At 45.0% G+C, this 20,389-nt stretch overlaps 1 protein-coding gene across 5 annotated transcripts in view; it reads right to left on the reverse strand.

Annotated features, from left to right (window-relative positions):
* The window catches only part of Lrp4 (LDL receptor related protein 4), a 222,350-nt gene that overhangs the window by 1,147 nt on the left and 200,814 nt on the right, over window positions 1-20,389 (reverse strand). For all 5 annotated transcript variants that reach the window (XM_069319939.1, XM_069319940.1, XM_069319941.1 and 2 more), the window contains 16 exons: window positions 19,839-20,125; window positions 17,862-18,023; window positions 15,569-15,784; window positions 15,088-15,211; window positions 14,693-14,855; window positions 14,101-14,263; window positions 12,896-13,029; window positions 11,929-12,122; window positions 11,318-11,463; window positions 8,070-8,227; window positions 7,678-7,794; window positions 7,049-7,251; window positions 5,969-6,190; window positions 3,404-3,647; window positions 1,584-1,685; window positions 212-365 (listed from right to left, as the gene is read on the reverse strand). In XM_069319939.1, coding sequence (XP_069176040.1) covers window positions 212-365; window positions 1,584-1,685; window positions 3,404-3,647; window positions 5,969-6,190; window positions 7,049-7,251; window positions 7,678-7,794; window positions 8,070-8,227; window positions 11,318-11,463; window positions 11,929-12,122; window positions 12,896-13,029; window positions 14,101-14,263; window positions 14,693-14,855; window positions 15,088-15,211; window positions 15,569-15,784; window positions 17,862-18,023; window positions 19,839-20,125 — 2,789 coding nt within the window. The remainder of the gene's footprint in view (window positions 1-211; window positions 366-1,583; window positions 1,686-3,403; window positions 3,648-5,968; window positions 6,191-7,048; window positions 7,252-7,677; window positions 7,795-8,069; window positions 8,228-11,317; window positions 11,464-11,928; window positions 12,123-12,895; window positions 13,030-14,100; window positions 14,264-14,692; window positions 14,856-15,087; window positions 15,212-15,568; window positions 15,785-17,861; window positions 18,024-19,838; window positions 20,126-20,389) is intronic.

The following is a 20,389-nucleotide window of genomic DNA, read 5'->3' on the forward strand; positions in this document are numbered from 1 at the left end:
AGAGAGAGAGAGAGACTAGTATCTAATTCAATATGTAGTTTTATAAGCTGGTTTGACCTTAAAACGAGAAACAATAGGTCAGGCTCGGCTCGGGAGTTAACAGTTGAAGCTTGATCCTGTTAGGTGAACACACACACACACACACACACACACACACACACACACACACACACACACACACACACACACACACCACCGAGAGCTAACTTACGGTCCGAACACTCGGGGTCGGTGTTGTCGGGACAAGCACACCGTCGGCCGCTCGGGAGGTAGAAGCAGAGATGGCTGCAGCCTCCATTACGGTCCACACATTGGTTCCAGCCTTCTTGAGACGTCTTGGTCACAGCCTTAATCTCCATGATGCCCTGCCATGAGATATTACTTAACTTCCATCTCTCCCCAGAACACCTTTCCAGAATTCACTCTCAAAAGTATGTTGAATATAAAATAAAATAAAAATGGTTTAATAATTACACACAGAGATCGCACTAACGTGATGTATCAATTGAACAAATTCACAAGGGCCGTGACGAGGATTCGAACCTGCGTCACCTCAGGCTGTGTGGTTTAATAATTGTTCACCAATTATTGTTTACAGTCTTTTGTTTGGTATCATATGGTTCTTGAACGTTCACAATATACAAATTTTGATCTGATAAATGACAAGAACATATAAATCACCGATAGAATGTAATTAAATACTCTTTTCTGATAGGTCCAGCCAAGCCTTAGAGCTTAGGGTAACCTTGGCTACCAGGAGGCGGGGGACCAGACTGACTGCATGACTTCATGAGATGAGAGGAGCTTGTGGATCACTTCAACTCAAAATCGAGAACAATCCCCCCTTCTCCCCCCCATCCCTCCCTCTCATGCAGGGCCGGATTAAGACCTTTACAGGTCCTAAACACATAAAAGATTTGGGTGCTCCCATATATATATATATATATATATATATATATATATATATATATATATATATATATATATATATATATATATATATATATATATATATAATCAAGAAAATCTCTGCAACTACTTTGTATATCTTCTCTCCTTCTCTTCTCAGTCTTGTTTGTCAGCAATTGTTGTTTTAGATTTTCAAAATAGATTCAGCTACTCGGAACAAGTTCCAAGTAGCACGGGCTATGGTGAGCCCGTAACATACCTGGCACAGGAGCGGTGCAAGTAGCACGGGCTATGGTGAGTCCGTAACTTACCTGGCACAGGAGCGGGGCAAGTAGCACGGGCTATGGTGAGCCCGTAACTTACCTGGCACAGGAGCGGGCCAAGTAGCACGGGCTATGGTGAGCCCGTAACTTACCTGGCACAGGAGCGGGCCAAGTAGCACGGGCTATGGTGAGCCCGTAGTGCACTTACCTGGCACAGGAGCGGGGCAAGTAGCACGGGCTATGGTGAACCCGTAGTGCACTTACCTGGCACAGGAGCGGCGCTGTGTACTTTCAGGTAAACTAATACTTGTCTTGAGTTAATACTGTGCCAGCAATTGTGTAAAAAGGTGGTTAAAGAGCTAACTAAAACTCCCCCTAACCAACTATCCCCATCCGTCCGTATCCACTCACCTCTATCCCACTTCTGATAATCTTCCTGTTCTTTCCGGTAGTCTTGTCGGCGCGTTCGATTGTCATGGTTTCCCAGTCCGTCCAGTAGATGTGGCTACCCAGCTGCACCAGGGGCGCCCATTCCGCCACAACGCGAACACACATTAGAAAAACATATTATCTTTCAAAATTATTACAAATGCGTAGATGTGAGATATAGAAATAAAGATAATGATGACTCTCCTAGAACACATATGTGGGATGATTGTAACTTTCTATTATGTTTGTTGTTAGTTTCGTCTATAAAATATGTGTATTAATACGTCAATATCTGTAGCAGCGAGCATCATCTTCATCGACGAAGACACCAGTAGCCAGGACAACCTTCGTCAATTTAGGAAATGTAGATGCTTATCTCTCAGAATGTTTGGTAATATGTTTATTGTTTGTGATGTGTGTCTATGTATGTATTAACACGATGTACTGAACGGGGTGAGAATAGCTTGAGCTACCTCATCCCTTTGTGTGTATTTTACCTCAATAAACCAATTTCAATTTCAATTTCAACCTTCGTCAAGACACACTAGACAGACAGCGTCTGGGATGCTCTCGGACGCAGGTTCGAATCCTCGTCACGGCCCTTGTGGATTTGTTCACACTAGATGTTTGAACCACATCTGCCGACGCATTAAAAGTTACAACTTCCTCTCCCTAACACTAGAAGTTAGAAACACTTCTTTTAACACACTAGAAGTTTGACCCAACACTCAAGAAATATGAACCACCTTCCCTAACACGTTAAAGTTCGACCCCACGCCTCCCAAAATGCTAGTTAGTTAGAATCCCTTTTCGCTATACACTAGAAGTTAGAATCACTTCTCGCTATACACTAGAAGTTAGAAACACTTCTCGCTATACATTAGAAATTAGAATCCCTTCTCGCTATACACTAGAAGTTAGAATCACAGCCTCCCAACACATTAGAGCTTAGAACTACTTTCTCCAACACAATATTTGAAATTATTAAAGTTTCCAACAAGTTAACAACTTTCTTTTAGTCCTAGAAAAAGGTCCTCCAGCACATTTATAGCACAATCCTGGAACAATTTTCAATAACCATTATCATGGTACAATTTCCAAATAAGAAGTAATCTTGGGGAAATCTCAATATGTTAGTAACACTGGAACAATCTCAGCATACTAATAACACTGGAACAATCTCAGCATACTAATAACACTGGAACAATCTCAGCATACTAATAACACTGGAACAATCTCAGCATACTAGTAACACTGGAACAATCTCAGCATACCAATAACACTGGAACAATCTCAGCATACTAATAACACTGGAACAATCTCAGCATACTAATAACACTGGAACAATCTCAGCATACCAATAACACTGGAACAATCTCAGCATACTAATAACACTGGAACAATCTCAGCATACTAATAACACTACAAATTTCCTAGCAATACATGATAACGAAGAACCATTTTCTCTATGTACAGCAAAAATTCTTATTATACAAAATGAAAGAGGCAACAACCCCCTTTCTCTAAAACATAAGCAACAAAGGGCAACTTTCACCAAATATACAAACAATCAAGTACCCTTTTCTGCAACAAACTACCATAATAAACTGTATTTTTAACGTTTCAAACAAGATATCTTCCTTTTTCTGATATCCCTCACCACCTGTTTCGTCACGGCCCGTAAGATAGCGGCTATCAGGTAAATTCAGGTAATTTGCAAAACTCTCCCTTCTCCCCCTCCTCCTCTCTATCACCTTTCCCCTTGCTCTCTCCCTCACACCCCCTCTCTCCCCCCCCCTCACCAGCGTCAGACCGAAGGGGTGGGAAACTTGCTGCAACAACACTACGCGATTCTCGCCATTCAGGTCCGACGAGCCGATGGTGTCAAACTTGGCGTCATTCCAGAAGATCCGTCGCATTTTGTAGTCGATGGTGATGCCATTTGGCCAGCCGATGTCCTGGTCAATCAGCACGGTGCGCTGCGACCCGTCCAGGTACGCCCTCTCGATCTTGGAGTTGTTGCCCCAGTCCGTCCAGAATAAGAGTCTGCAAGCGTGTTCCAGAGGATATAAGTCACACTGTATACAGGACAGTTCGTCAACGGATTTTAAAAATCTACTTAACCTTATCCACCTTATCTAATCTAATCTAGTCCAACCGAGCCTACTATAAGCCAATTCACTCGAACCTAAGAGAGAGAGAGAGAGAAGATTAAGCCACCCAAAAGGTGGCTTGGGCATGAATAGCCCATAAGTGGTGGCCCTTTTGAGCCATTTCCAGTATCAATAGATGATACTGGAGATCTGTGGAGGTGCGACTGCACCCTGCGTGACGGGAGATGTCTCCTGTGTATATTCACCCGAGCCTAACTTATATATATATAGAGTTTTGACAATCAGAAAACGAGCTTTAGCGGACAGTCTTGGGTACAATTTGGCCGAACGGCATCCTGTGCTTTAAGGGCAAACTCGGCTATTGGGGAAGTCAAGGTGAAACTAAACGCGCTCAACCGCTTAAGTCCTGTCTGTGGATATTGGCCACCAGGAAGGTATACTTCAGTCCCTCCCAAGTATATATAGACGCACCAAGAAAAAGGTTGTTGACGTTGTACGTTGAAGACGTCTCTTCCGTTACTGCGTCATTCTTGGTAGAAAATAATAATAATAATAATAATAAAAACTGCGTCATTTTCTGTAACATATACACATATATGTATATATACACAAACATATATGTTTATATATATACATATATATGTTTTGTACATATACACATGTATATTCAGTTACATATATGCCTGGGGACCATTGAGGCTTGTTCGCATGGATATGTTTTCTATCTCTCTAAGACTCCGTTTTCTATCTATCCCAAGCATATTGTGTGGATCTTGGGAGGGTAAACTTAAGTGTACGCCTCTACCACGTGATAGTTTCCATGGCAACCCTTCCATAGTTTTGAATGTGAATTCTTCTAGATAGCATTTATTCCTTGATAAAAACTTAATTCTTGAAAGTAAATGTAAGAATTCTCCATCGAGCGTTGAGAGCTCAGGCAAGATCACTGGGACACCTTTGTTAACAATTTCTATTGAACGTTATTTTAATTGCTGTGTTTACTGTTATTAAGATAAAACTGGAGACAAGACTGAAAAATGCATCACGCCTTGCAAGTTGTTGTTATAGATTCAGCTACTCGGAACAAGTTCCAAGTAGCACGGGTTATGGTGAGCCCGTAACTTACCTAGCACAAGAGCGGGGCAAGTAGCACGGGCTATGGTTAGCTTGTGTGTATGTGACGCCTTGCAAGTCATATGCCACATTATATACTATTAGTTAACCCATATGATCATAATTATAGGCGTCACTAAATCCAATATATCAATTCATCAGTAATCACCCCCAGCATAGTGATCATACCCATTAACAACACTTAATCACCTCAATATAGGAAGAACCCCGAATGGCAGCAAATTGATTGATGAAGATTAAGCCACCCAAAAGGTGGCACGGGCATGAATAGCCCGTAAGTGGTGGCCCTTTTGAGCCATTACAAGTATCAAGAGCTGATACTGGAGATCTGTGGAGGTGCGGCTGCATCCTGCGTAACGGGAGATGTCTCCCATGTCGAATGGCAGCAATATTGGCCATTCCTTTGTAACTTACGGGTTATTCATGCCCGTGCCACCTCTTGGGTGGCTTAATTTTCATCAATCAATCAATCCTTAGTAACGAGAAATTACTCAACCATCTCTATCTGTAAATAGTGACCCTTAAATGACATAAAGGGCTAAAGGGTCCCCGTTAGTACAGTCGGGTTCGATCTCAACGCACAATCGAGAATTCTGGATTCGAATCCCGAGCGGGACTGAAATGGTTGGGCACATTTCCTTTCACCCAATGCCGCTGTTCCCCTAGAAATGAGTAGGTACTCAGGAGTTAGTTTGTTGTAGGGCTGCATCCTGGGTGGGGTCAGTAAATTGACCTTGGGAGGGACCTGGATAAAAGCCAAACGTGTATGAATACACTATGCCTTCCTGTCCCCCCGACACAATGAATTATAAATAATAATCATACCTGTATGAAATAATCATACCTGTGAACCTGTGTTCGTCGCGAACAATAACTACATGTGCCAGTACATGTGACTGGGGCCCAGTCACATGTACTGGTATTAGATTCGCGAGTTCTGGACGCGGGTCCAGAACAGAAAACCTTTTTGTTAATGAGTCGCTATGATTCATGATACGCCGTATTTTGTTCGCTGGGGATTTCGGCGTCAATATACGAAGGTATTACTTGAGAGGAAACGTTGAATTACTAATCGACTCATACAACAGCAAGTCTAATGTTACGTGATAAGACACTCACCCTTCACTCGGGAAGAGAGCAATGGCTCTGGGCTCAAGAAGTTGGGAGTTAATGATGGTTTTCTGAGAGGAGCCATCCAGCCTGGCCACCTCCACCGTCTTGTGACCTGTGTCCGTCCAGTAGATGTTGTCTGCCAGCCAGTCGAGGGCCAGGCCGTCGGCGGTGATGTAGCCCGGGGTGATGATGGTCCACGGGTGCGACAGGTTCTTCAGGGACACCACCCTGCACCGACGGGGAAAACAGCGTCTCTATCACAGATGTTAACCAGATCACACACACTAGAAGGTGAAGGGACGACGACGTTTCGGTCCGTCCTGGACCATTCTCAAGTCGATTGTGACTTGAGAATGGTCCAGGACGGACCGAAACGTCGTCGTCCCTTCACTTTCTAGTGTGTGGTCTGGTCAACATACTTCAGCCACGTTATTGTGACACTTCGCCTGTCTGTCACAATAACGCCTGGGAGGTTGAGCAGAGCTCAACCCCCCGCAAGCACAACTAGCTGAATACAACTAGGTGAATACATACATTTCAGAGCACAACGTACAGTGTACAAACGTGAAAAGGTGGAACAGTTGGTGAAGGAGCAGGGAAGAAATAAAAGAGTCTGGCCAGACGGAGCCTCACTTGGGTTCTAAAGGAATGCGCACCCGAGCTGAGCACTCCTCTGTAATAACGTATTTTTCAGGAATTCACGGGAATCTAGCAGATATATGAAAAAAGTTAAACAGTTCCAATCAATAAAAATGGTAGCAGAGTAGACACTATCTAACCTATGTCGTTAGCAAGTGTGGTGTGAAATCGCTAGACAAATAATTACAACCAAATGGGTAGAATACTTGGTAATAAATTACGTAACCACAGACTGTATGACTAAGAAGATCTTAGAAAGTCATACAGTCTGTCTCATAAGACAGTCATAAGTCTGATATCTTAGGCTACCAAGATATCACAATCGACTTGAAAATGGTCAAGGACGGATCGAAACTTCCGTCGTCCCTTCACCTTCTTGTGTGTGTGGTGTGGTCAACATACTTTAGCCACGTTATTGTGACTCCTCGCCTGCACTTGGCTACCAACCTAATAGATTCCAAATCGGTGTCTGTGTAGAAGAGGAGGTTCTTTTTCTTGTGGAAGTCCACGTCGATGGGGCGGCTGGTGGAGGAGACGTAGAGCGGCACGTCCCACAAGGGCTCCGTGTCCAGGGAGATCCGCGCCAGCATGCCCTTGGCTGCCACGATGAGGTAATTGTTGGGCTCCTCCTTACACCGGTGATTGTCATTCTGACGGAGACCACATGTTGAGAGAGTGAGAGAGAGAGAGAGAGAGAGAGAGAGAGAGAGAGAGAGAGAGAGAGAGAGAGAGAGAGAGAGAGAGAGAGAGAGAGAGAGAGAGAGAGAGAGTGAGAGTGAGAGTGAGAGTGAGAGTGAGAGAGAGAGAGAGAGAGAGAGAGAGAGAGAGAGAGAGAGAGAGAGAGAGAGAGAGAGAGAGAGAGAGAGAGAGAGAGAGAGAGAGAGAGAGAGAGAGAGAGAGAGAGAGAGAGAACGTGAGAAAGAGGCGATAAAGAGTGGGAAAGACAGAGGACACAGAAAGGAGAGGAATGACAAAGGGCACAGAAAGGGGGGTTGGAACAAAATATTTCAATAACTCACTTTAGTTTAGGTTAGTAAAGTATGCATAAGAGAGACGGTTTAAGGCTGAGGTGGTACCTTGATCATGGTGAGGCCAGTAGGGCAGGCACAGGAATACCCTAGAGGGATGCGGAGACACAGATGCGAACACCGTCCATTGTCGTCACCACATTTGTTTTCCTCTACAGGAGGACCCTTAAGGAGAACATGTAAACTACTTTTATCCCAACTCACGGTGGCATGTGTCTGGGTTAGTGGTGTTTACAAGGGAAGACCTACAAGACTAACATATATGGAAGACCCTTGCCAGAGAAGCTGCTCATATAGACCGTGTAATACCAAAACAGATGCATACCAAAACAGATGAAAATCATTATTCAACTCAGACTTATTTGAATGGTCAGCTAGTACCAATTAGTTTAGTGCATTTGGTACATGTAAAAGTAGTTCGGTGCATAGTTAGGACTCACCGGCAGAGCTTTGATGTCCATCAACCCAGCGAGGCCTTCCCTCATGGAGTAGATGCGGCCGCGGGAATCCTTCTGCGTCCTGTTGAGGGACTTTGTTTCCCAGTCGGTCCAATAGACCCACTTCCCCTGGACAGTTACACCGTACGGGTGAGGCACGTCTGTGGTACAGCATGGAGAGAAGCAGTCAGTGCTTGATACAGTGCTGTATCAAGGCGCGCACAAAAGACTAAGCTGGATATATATATATATATATATATATATATATATATATATTTATATATTATTAACTTGAGGTTATCTTATCTTGAGATGATTTCGGGGCTTTAGTGTCCCCGCGGCCCGGTCCTCGACCAGGCCTCCACCCCCAGGAAGCAGCCCGTGACAGCTGACTAACACCCAGGTACCTAATTTACTGCTAGGTAACAGGGGCATAGGGTGAAAGAAACTCTGCCCATTGTTTCGCCGGCGCCTGGGATCGAACCCAGGACCACAGGATCACAAGTCCCGCGTGCTGTCCGCTCGGCCGGTCGGCCGAGCGGACAACTGTTAACTGTTACGTACATTACGTAACTGAGCGGACAAATTAACTGTTACGTAATCTACATTTAAATCTACGTGGGATTCTAAGAACTGGTGTTGCACTAATATCTTGAGAGACACATAAGCTAAGAGCTTAACTACAAGAATGGAGAGGTTGATGAGAGATGAGATGAAGACTAAGCCACCCAAAAGGTGGCACGGGCATGAATAGCTCGTAAGTGGTGGCCCTTTTGAGCCATTACCAGTATCCAGAGATGATACTGGAGATCTGTGGAGGTGCGACTGTACCCTGCGTGACGGGAGATGTCTCCCGGACCAAATGGTGACCAGATGGACTAATTATATCATTCAAAGGTAATATTTACACTGGTCTAGCAAGTCACCTCATTTAATTAGAAGTTGTTCGTGCTAATTATCAACGAAGTACTTGAGATTCCAGGGTAAACATCTTCTCATTACTGTTGTTACAAGAGTGGACAGGTTATGAAGTAAGCTTCTAGGTTATGAAGTAAGCTGGACATACAGTACCAGGTTACAAAGTAAGCTGGACATACAGTACCAGGTTACAAAGTAAGCTGGACATACAGTACCAGGTTATAAAGTAAGCTGGACATACAGTACCAGGTTACAAAGTAAGCTGGACATACAGTACCAGGTTATAAAGTAAGCTGGGCATACAGTACCAGGTTACAAAGTAAGCTGGGCATACAGTACCAGGTTATAAAGTAAGCTGGACATACAGTACCAGGTTACAAAGTAAGCTGGACATACAGTACCAGGTTACAAAGTAAGCTGGACATACAGTACCAGGTTATAAAGTAAGCTGGACATACAGTACCAGGTTACAAAGTAAGCTGGACATACAGTACCAGGTTACAAAGTAAGCTGGACATACAGTACCAGGTTACAAAGTAAGCTGGACATCCAGTACCAGGTTACAAAGTAAGCTGGACATACAGTACCAGGTTACAAAGTAAGCTGGACATCCAGTACCAGGTTACAAAGTAAGCTGGACATACAGTACCAGGTTATAAAGTAAGCTGGGCATACAGTACCAGGTTACAAAGTAAGCTGGACATACAGTACCAGGTTACAAAGTAAGCTGGACATACAGTACCAGGTTACGAAGTAAGCTGGACATACAGTACCAGGTTATAAAGTAAGCTGGACATACAGTACCAGGTTATAAAGTAAGCTGGACATACAGTACCAGGTTACAAAGTAAGCTGGGCTTACAGTACCAGGTTATAAAGTAAGCTGGACATACAGTACCAGGTTACAAAGTAAGCTGGACATACAGTACCAGGTTACAAAGTAAGCTGGACATACAGTACCAGGTTATAAAGTAAGCTGGGCATACAGTACTAGGTTATAAAGTAAGCTGGGCATACAGTACCAGGTTACAAAGTAAGCTGGACATACAGTACCAGGTTATAAAGTAAGCTGGGCATACAGTACTAGGTTATAAAGTAAGCTGGGCATACAGTACCAGGTTACAAAGTAAGCTGGACATACAGTACCAGGTTACAAAGTAAGCTGGACATACAGTACCAGGTTACAAAGTAAGCTGGACATACAGTACCAGGTTATAAAGTAAGCTGGACATACAGTACCAGGTTATAAAGTAAGCTGGGCATACAGTACCAGGTTACAAAGTAAGCTGGACATACAGTACCAGGTTACAAAGTAAGCTGGACATACAGTACCAGGTTACAAAGTAAGCTGGACATACAGTACCAGGTTACAAAGTAAGCTGGGCATACAGTACCAGGTTATAAAGTAAGCTGGACATACAGTACCAGGTTACAAAGTAAGCTGGACATACAGTACCAGGTTACAAAGTAAGCTGGGCATACAGTACCAGGTTATAAAGTAAGCTGGACATACAGTACCAGGTTACAAAGTAAGCTGGACATACAGTACCAGGTTACAAAGTAAGCTGGGCATACAGTACCAGGTTATAAAGTAAGCTGGACATACAGTACCAGGTTATGAAGTAAGCTGGACATACAGTACCAGGTTATAAAGTAAGCTGGACATACAGTACCAGGTTATGAAGTAAGCTGGACATACAGTACCAGGTTACAAAGTAAGCTGGACATACAGTACCAGGTTACAAAGTAAGCTGGACATACAGTACCAGGTTATAAAGTAAGCTGGACATACAGTACCAGGTTACAAAGTAAGCTGGACATACAGTACCAGGTTACAAAGTAAGCTGGACATACAGTACCAGGTTACAAAGTAAGCTGGACATACAGTACCAGGTTACAAAGTAAGCTGGACATACAGTACCAGGTTATGAAGTAAGCTGGGCATACAGTACCAGGTTACAAAGTAAGCTGGACATACAGTACTAGGCGGTTTCTCTGAGCATATGAATTAAGAACCTCGAGGGAGCATCTTCAACGAGGCTGCTAACAGGAATCGATAAAATTGATAAAGAAGAGTTCCTGAAATCTGCAACTTCAAGAACAAGAAGTCACAGATTAAGGAAACAACGGTGCCGAAAAAAATATATTAGAAAGTTTTCTATTGCAAACAGAGTGGTAGACGCTTGGAACAAGTTCAATGAGAAGGTGGTGGAGGCCAAAACCGTCAGTAGTTTCAAGGTGATATACGACAAAGAGTACTGGGAAGACGGGACACCACGAGCGTAGCTCTCACCCTGTAACTACACACACACACACACACACACACACACATACTTGTGACCACAGTGCGACGGTTGCGACCATCTATCCCAATAGCGTGGATGACATTAGTCTTGGCATCTGTCCAGTACAGCTCCTCTTCTTGCCAGTCAACCGAGAGGCCGTTGGGCCAGGCCACGTTGGTGTCCACCAGCACTTGCCTGCATAACACATAAACATTATACCATTAATGCTTCATACATATTATAAACACCTATCATGTAAACACTGGAATCAAATTATCTGTAACTTTGTATAGTTAAAGTGTTATACAAGGTTATTATAGTTAGTAACTATAGCAGGGCAAATATAAAAACATTCGTCCTTTTAGCTCTGATCCACAGGATGTTTACAATGCGGCCACAACACAAAAAGGTGTTACGAAGTCGTTTTGAACTCTCGTTATCAGACTTAAACAACACTGCAGCCGACACACACACACACACAACCGGTACAACGGAAAAATCCACATTTTCTTGATTTACTTGGTTGATACCTGGTTGATGGGCTTCTGGGAGTTCTTCTACTCCCCAAAGTTTAGTCTAATTTATCTTCGCAGTTTAAGTTTAAGTCTAATTTATCTTCGCACACCTTCCTCACGCGTGAGAACGTCCCTCTTGCCTTACCTGTTGCTACCATCCATATCCGCGACTTCGATCCTCGGGTAGTTCTCGTCCCAGTCGGTCCAGAAGAGCTTGCCGGACGGGTAGTGGGTGGTGATGGCTCGAGGTCGGTCTAGACCAGTGAACAGCACCCGTCGGTTCCCGCCGTCCAGCTCGCTCACCTCCACAGACTGGCGCTTCATATCCGTCCAGTACATCTATGGACACATTGGCACAATTAATCACGATAAAAGAAGGCCAGATTCACGAAGCTGTTACGCAAGTACTTACGAAAACGTGTACATCTTTCCTCAATCTTTGACGCCTTTGGTTATATTTATTAAACAGTTTACATGCATGAAAACTTCCCAATCAACTATTGTTATTGTTATAAACAGCCTCCTGGTGCCTTGGGGCTCATTAACAGTTTAATAATTGTAAAGACAGCCGCTAAAAATTGGAAAAAAGATGTACAGGTTCGTAAGTCCTTGCGTACTTGCTTCATGAATCTGGCCCCAGATTAAGCACCCGTCTAGAGCATATGTAAAATATTTGTTGTGTAATTCAGTAGATATTTAACGAGTATAGAGGCTTTGCTGCATAAACACAACAAAATATATAAATAACCTCATAATATTATTTATTACATGGGTACCCGCTTTGCTCGGGTCGCTTTGCTCGGGTCGCTTTGCTTGGGTCGGGTCGTGAGGTGAACAGGAGTATGAGAATGGCAGTATGATACCAAACATGAGGCGAACAAGAGGCAGTGTGATACTAAGTATGAGGTACACAAAAAGCAGTATGACACCAAACACGAGGCGAAGAAGGGGGAGGGCAGCCCCCCCATCGCCCCGTCAATGGGGCAAACCCGCGAAAGGGCCGGCGCGCCCCCTTACGAGACCCAGAACCCCCCCCCCCCCGCGCAGAGCGATCACCATGACATTACGGGCATAAAGAACATTACGGGCATAAAGAGTCACAAATGCTGCACCTTCCTGCCGGTGGCGTCGACGGCGATGCCCTGGACGTTGTCGATGGCAGCGTACACGATGCGGGTCATCTTGCCCCCGTCAAGAGAGGCTCTGTAGATCACAGAGGCTGCGCTGTCTGGTAGAAAGATGTCACCTGCAAGATAAGATTATTTCCTTAGACGAGTCTCGTTTATTATTTCTTATAATCTCTTATAATCTTATTTCTTATCTGGCTCCTGACCTATTGTCTTGTGTATGACCCTGTGTCCTGTGTGACAAGTGAACACCATCATTATTTTCACTCTAATAAGGCTTAATCAAATTCCTCAGATTAGGCAAAATTGTAATTAATTTGTCATTAAAGATGTTAATAATACAAATAAGTGGCAAGCTAGCTATTCAGACTTAAAGACTGTCGGGCAAGTGAGAAGACTTGCAAGATGACGGACAACACAGGTATTTAACCTTCTGAAAATACGAATCTCTGCGAATTTGAACTTTTAAGAGAAGGAAGAGACGGCACTAACCTGAGACGCTGCCAGGTGAACCAACGTCTAACCAGCGACGTTGGTCCACCACTAACCTGAGACGCTGCCAGGTGAACCAACGTCTAACCAGCGACGTTGGTCCACCACTAACCTGAGACGCTGCCAGGTGAACCAACGTCTAACCAGCGACGTTGGTTCACCACTAACCTGAGACGCTGCCAGGTGAACCAACGTCTAACCAGCGACGTTGGTCCACCACTAACCTGAGACGCTGCCAGGTGAACCAACGTCTAACCAGCGACGTTGGTTCACCACTAACCTGAGACGCTGCCAGGTGAACCAACGTCTAACCAGCGACGTTGGTCCACCACTAACCTGAGACGCTGCCAGGTGAACCAACGTCTAACCAGCGACGTTGGTTCACCACTAACCTGAGACGCTGCAACCCGTTCTCGCACTTTCTTTAAGTCAATATTGACTTATTAAATAAGTGCATATGTGACATGACTTTATTGTGAATATTTTAGTTTACCTTAAAAGCTTCATAGAAAACACCGACCTTACCTAACCTTCGACGCTTCCAGGTGAACCAACGTCTAACCAGCGACGTTGGTTCACCACTAACCTGAGACACTGCCAGGTGAACCAACGTCTAACCAGCGACGTTGGTTCACCACTAACCCGAGACGCTGCCAGGTGAACCAACGTCTAACGAGCGACGTTGGTTCACCACTAACCTGAGACGGGGTCAATGTCGAGGGCGACGACGTGCTGTAGACCAATGAGAGGCAGGATGACGTCGGCCTGGTAGGGGGTGTCCAGAGACATCTGGCGGATGTCCTCGCGGCGGGCGAAGACCAGAGACTTCTCCGGAGTGAAGTGACACGTGTGCTGATCACTCTGGCGGGACGACACCAACTCTCACTAAAATATTCAACACTGTTCAAAATGTCTCCCTTTCTAGGTAAAAAAGCAGTGTAAATAACACATTAAGTTGATTTAAAATAACTTCAATATTATTTGGAACAGCTTGAAGGCTTATTTTCACCATAGATAACAGTCGGAATTATAAGGACGCGCTGAGCTTGAGTCTAGATATGACTGAATTGCTATGGCTATACAAACATGTTAATAAATGGGATTGCACTAACTAATTTATACTTTCAATATTAGTATGATATCCGGATTTACATTCCTTTACCTTAATTGATATTATCCTCAAGGGTATTACCATGAGGAACATGTACCTTGTAATGTACTGGTGAAACATTACCTTGAGACATATACTGGTGGAGTATTTCCATGAGGGATATACTGGCGGAGTATTACCTTGAGGCGTATGCCTGTGGGACAGGCGCAGGTATATCCAGCAGGTCTGGGGCTGAGGAGACAAAGGTGGGAGCAGCCGCCGTTGTCGTCATGACAGGGGGTGTGAAGGGCCTCCTGGTTGTGTTGGAACACCCGCACGTCCATCAGTCCCTTCAACCCTTTCCTGAGGGGTAGGCCACACACACTCAACTTTATAGTGTGGAAGCGAGCATGGTATCTATCACATTTATGATGTGAAAGGAGGTATGATAAACAGTCCACTTTATGATATCTTGTCCCGCCCCAGCAGCGAGCGTTCTGTACTAAAAAATAAAACTAGAACGAACAAATGAACAGTTAAGGAGTCCTCAACATTGAGGAAAGAGGTAATGTTGACGACAGAGATGGAGACTCACACGACAGCCTGGCGGTCTCCTCCCGTCAGCTTGTTGGCCAGGTGGATGCTCTTGGTGTCCCAGTCCGACCAGAAGATCAGGTCCTCCCAGAGAGCCAGACCAAATGGGTGCGACAGCTCGCCTTCTGCTGGGCGACACACGCAGTAGGGGGTTATACGCTGACGCGGGTGGTAGTGAAAGGGCGATGGAAATGGTGGTGGTGATGGTGGTAGGGTGGTGATAGTGTGTGTGTGGTAGTCTGGTGGTGATTGTAGTTGGGGGCTGGGGTTGTTGTGGTGTGTGTCTCTGTGGAGAAGGGCAGGGTGACAATTTTACATAAGATCAACATTCTTCCAAACAGAAAAGAAGGTCCTATTTCTCAAGAGATTTCTCTAAGTCATCGTTTCAGCTCACTTCCTCCCTCTTTCTACCTCCCTCCCTCCTCTGTTCCCTCTGTTCCCTCCCTTCGTCTCTCACACGTCTGCCCCCCCCCTCCACTCACTGATGAGAGGCTTCCTGTTGGCACCGTCGAGGTTGGCTGTCTCAATAGTGTTGCTGGAGGCGTCGAGCCAGTACAGGACCCGCCTGCCGTGGTCGATGGCCAGGCCGTTAGGCCACTGCAGGTTGGTGCTGACGATCACCTTCCGTCCGCCGCCGCCCATGGCCGCCCTCTCAATCTTGGCATTCTTGCCCCAGTCCGTCCAGAACATGTAGCCATCTGCAGGGTAAAGATAGGGGGAAGGGGGTAGAAAATTCCAGGATGAGAGATCAAAATCCCTTACATACGCCTGGCCAAGAGACCCACATGAGAAGAGATCACCCTAGGAAGGGGAAACTCAACAAAAATCAAAGCCCTGCCTCACCAAACCAAGTTCAGCATAGAAAACGTTAATCAGGCATAGCATGACTCAATGTGTATAGTTCCTAGCATAAACCCAAGACGTGATATACATGCCAAGGGTATACGTAATATACACGCCAAGGATATGCGTGATATACTAGCCAAGGGACACATCAAATATAATGCATAGTTCACACGATATTATTTAATTGAAAAGATTAATAAGGCACCTCTAAACTACCAGTAACATACCCCAAAAACTAATAAGATATACCCTAATCTAACGATTGTAGGTAGATACACACAGGTATATACACCTTGCTTCTTGGTGTATATATACTAACATTGTATTTTAGTCCAGGATAATGTTCACGACCAAAGAATACTTGCTGCTTGATCAGAAAGATTTTGTGGAGGCCTTAATAGCCCTCCAAAGGTTGATAGGCCTTGAACCCAACACCAAACACAATTATACAACTACTAGCTGTACCCGGCCACGCGTTGCTGTGGCTCAGCAACGCGTGTGCATTGCTGAGCCACAGCAACCTTTTCCTGTCCCCCAGTCCTCCCCACCATTTCCCCCTACCTCGTTCCCTCGTCCTCCCCACCACCCCCCTCATCCTCTCCACCATTCCTCACTCCCCCATCCCCCTCGTCCTCCCAACCATTCCTCACTCCCCCGTCCCCTCGTCCTCCCCACCAACTTTACAACCAAATCTTTACCATACCGTATATAACGGTATGGTAAACAACACAGCTCATTTCCAACGCAATGTCACACAAAATAATTAAATCAAAATGAAAATAAATCAAAATCTATGAAAATTAAATTTATCAATGCAATCGAAAACATTGAAATGGAATCGTAACATACTTAGTACAGCATGTGTTGCTATTACGTGCAACAGATGGCGTTGTTTAAAAAAATTAACATTTTTTTTACTTGTCACAGGTGTGGCATCTATATAGTAGGTATATAAAAACATGCACGTATTGGAAGTGTCAAAATTTCAAAGCAATCGGTGAAGAACTTTCGGAGATTACAGTGTGTGTTGCTCTTACGTCCAATAGATGGAGCTTGTTTAAAAAAAAAACATGTTTTTTCCTGTCACAGGTGAAGCATGTATACAGTAGGTGTATTAAAACACGCGCCTATTCGAATGCAACGCCTATTCCTGGAATGCAATTGTGTCAAAATTTCAAAGCAATCGGTAAAGAGGTTTCGAAGATTTCCCTCACATGAAAAACACACGAAAAACACAGTTTAAAAAAAAAAAATTCCCGTCACAGACATGACATCTATATAGTACGTATATAAAACCCCGCTCGGATGCGAATGCAACGTTGTGTGAAAATTTCAAAGCAATCGGTGAAGAACTTTGAGAGATTAGCAATTTTGAACAAACGAACATTTACATTTTTAATTATATAGATGATACCATAAACTAATATAATACTTACGGTAAACTAGTATAATACTAATGGACAAATCCACAAGGGTCGTGACGAGGGTTCGAACCCTCGTAAAAATATCGTAGCCTAACCATGTCGTAGCTCAGTCGATTAAGGCAGCGTCTGGGATCGTTTGGGATCCTCTCGGACGTAGGTTCGAATCCTCGTCACGGCCCTTGTGGATTTGTTCATTTGATGCATCACGCTATTGTGATTTCTGTGTGTAGTGTAGTATAATACTAATGATACCATAAACTAGTATAATATATTATACTAGGGTCCTGAGGATTCCTGGGCCCCCTGACGACTACCCTGGGCCCCTGACGACTTCCCTGGGGCCCTGAGGACCCCTTGGGCCCTGAGGACCCCCTGGGCCCTGAGATACAGCCACCACCCTTCCCTTCCCACCGGCCATGAGAAACACATTCCCAGGGGCCCTGAGCCCCCAGGGTAAATGACCGTAACCCCCCCCCCCTCACCCTTTCCCGCGAGCCCCACTTACCCTTGGGGTCGACGACGATGTCCCTGGGCTTGTCGAGGTGCTGCCAGATGAGGAGGGAGCGCATCGAGCCGTCCAGATAGGAAACTTCGATATGCTTTGTGCCCGCGTCCGTCCAGTAGAGCTTGTCGGTCACCCAATCCACCGCCACACCCCCTGGCAGCTCTGTCAACCACATCAACCAAGCTTTAGTGGCCTAGCTACACATCAACCAAACTGTAGTGGCCTCGCTACACATCAACCAAACTGTAGTGGCCTCGCTACACATCAACCAAACTGTAGTGGCCTCGCTACACATCAACCAAACTGTAGTGGCCTCGCTACACATCAACCAAACTGTAGTGGCCTCGCTACACATCAACCAAACTGTAGTGGTATCGCTACACATCAACCAAACTGTAGTGGCCTCGCTACACATCAACCAAGCTTTAGTGGCCTCGCTACACATCAACCAAACTGTAGTGGCCTCGCTACACATCAACCAAACTGTAGTGGCCTCGCTACACATCAACCAAGCTTTAGTGGCCTCGCTACACATCAACCAAGCTTTAGTGGTCTCGCTACACATCAACCAAACTGTAGTGGCCTCGCTACACATCAACCAAACTGTAGTGGCCTCGCTACACATCAACCAAACTGTAGTGGCCTCGCTACACATCAACCAAGCTTTAGTGGCCTCGCTACACATCAACCAAACTGTAGTGGCCTCGCTACACATCAACCAAACTGTAGTGGCCTCGCTACACATCAACCAAGCTTTAGTGGCCTCGCTACACATCAACCAAGCTTTAGTGGTCTCGCTACACATCAACCAAACTGTAGTGGCCTCGCTACGCATCAACCAAACCAACCAAGGTTTGGTGGCCTTGCTAAACATCACCCACACCAAGCAAATTTTAATGATCTTCCTCCCCCCCACAAAAAAAAAAAAAAACTTACGCTCCTTCCTATCAGAGTGAAGGAATTCGCTATCGAGGTGACATTTAATCTGATACTATGATACTAAAGTTAAAAGTAAAGGTCTGAGTAATATATTAATAAATAAGCCAAATGGTTATAGCATAGATATCTTATTTCTTCCCCGCAAGTCTGCCATGAATGACACATGTAGGAGTGATATCATCCAGAGAATGATGCCATGAATGACGCATGTAGGAGTGATATCATCCAGAGAATGATGCCATGAATGACACATGTAGGAGTGATATCATCCAGAGAATGATGCCATGAATGACACATGTAGGAGTGATATCATCCAGAGAATGATGCCATGAATGACACATGTAGGAGTGATATCATCCAGAGAATGATGCCATGAATGACACATGTAGGAGTGATATCATCCAGAGAATGATGCCATGAATGACGCATGTAGGAGTGATATCATCCAGAGAATGATGCCATGAATGACGCATGTAGGAGTGATATCATCCAGAGAATGATGCCATGAATGACACATGTAGGAGTGATATCATCCAGAGAATGATGCCATGAATGACACATGTAGGAGTGATATCATCCAGAGAATGATGCCATGAATGACACATGTAGGAGTGATATCATCCAGAGAATGATGCCATGAATGACGCATGTAGGAGTGATATCATCCAGAGAATGATTGATGGCTGGAGATGATGGCCGTCACGGCTAGCTGGCTATTATGTACATGTTTCAAGAGGGACTATACTGCTCTCTGTACAAACAAGGAATTAGAAATATTACCCCCTGAATGTGGGCCCGTGATCGTGGGTCTTTGATTTTGATAACTAACTCACTAGATTTCTGTGTTACCTTACCCTTGTTACATGGGTAATATTGTAAGTTTTCCAGCAACTGGTGGGTAAGGCGCCTCACGCCATACCCAATACCAGCAGCTGTATGGTAAGGCGCCTCACGCCATACCCAATACTAGCAGCTGTAGGATAAGAAGCCTCACACCGTACCCAATACCAGCAGCTGTAGGATAAGAAGGAGCCTCACCTAGATTGTTCCTGACCACGGTGACCTGCGCTGACCCGTTCAGGTGCGCCCGGCTGATAGTTTTGGCTTCGATGTCTGTCCAGTAGATGAGATCTTCCTGGGTGTAGAAGTCGAGGGCTACGGCCGACTTGACGCCGTCGACGGGTACCACTGTGTCCATCCTCGGCTGCTCCAAGCTCTCCATATCTGCCGAGGAGCTGCCCTCCAGCGTGCCGTCCAGCGAGATCATGCGCAGGTTGTTCCTCTGGGCGAAGACAAGGGCGCGGTCTGGCCGCTGGCTGCAAGTTCTGCAGGAGAAACACCCCGTTTGATTACCATCACTCCTGAAGTGATTTCGTGTAAACACTCTGTACTGAATTACTCCCACCGACTACGGTATATCCTCCAAGTCTCTTGTCTTATTACTAACACATTCTCACATCAATTGTTAAGGTCGGGAGATTGAGGAGGATCAGAGATGCAACAATGCTGCATTTGCCAGATGTTTATTTCAGCAAACACAAAGGCTGCTCTTACCACTGAAGCACTGATGGTAAATATCAATACATAAA

The sequence above is a fragment of the Procambarus clarkii genome, chromosome 94, assembly GCF_040958095.1.
Source record: "Procambarus clarkii isolate CNS0578487 chromosome 94, FALCON_Pclarkii_2.0, whole genome shotgun sequence".
In the NCBI taxonomy this organism is placed as follows: Eukaryota; Metazoa; Arthropoda; class Malacostraca; order Decapoda; family Cambaridae; genus Procambarus; species Procambarus clarkii.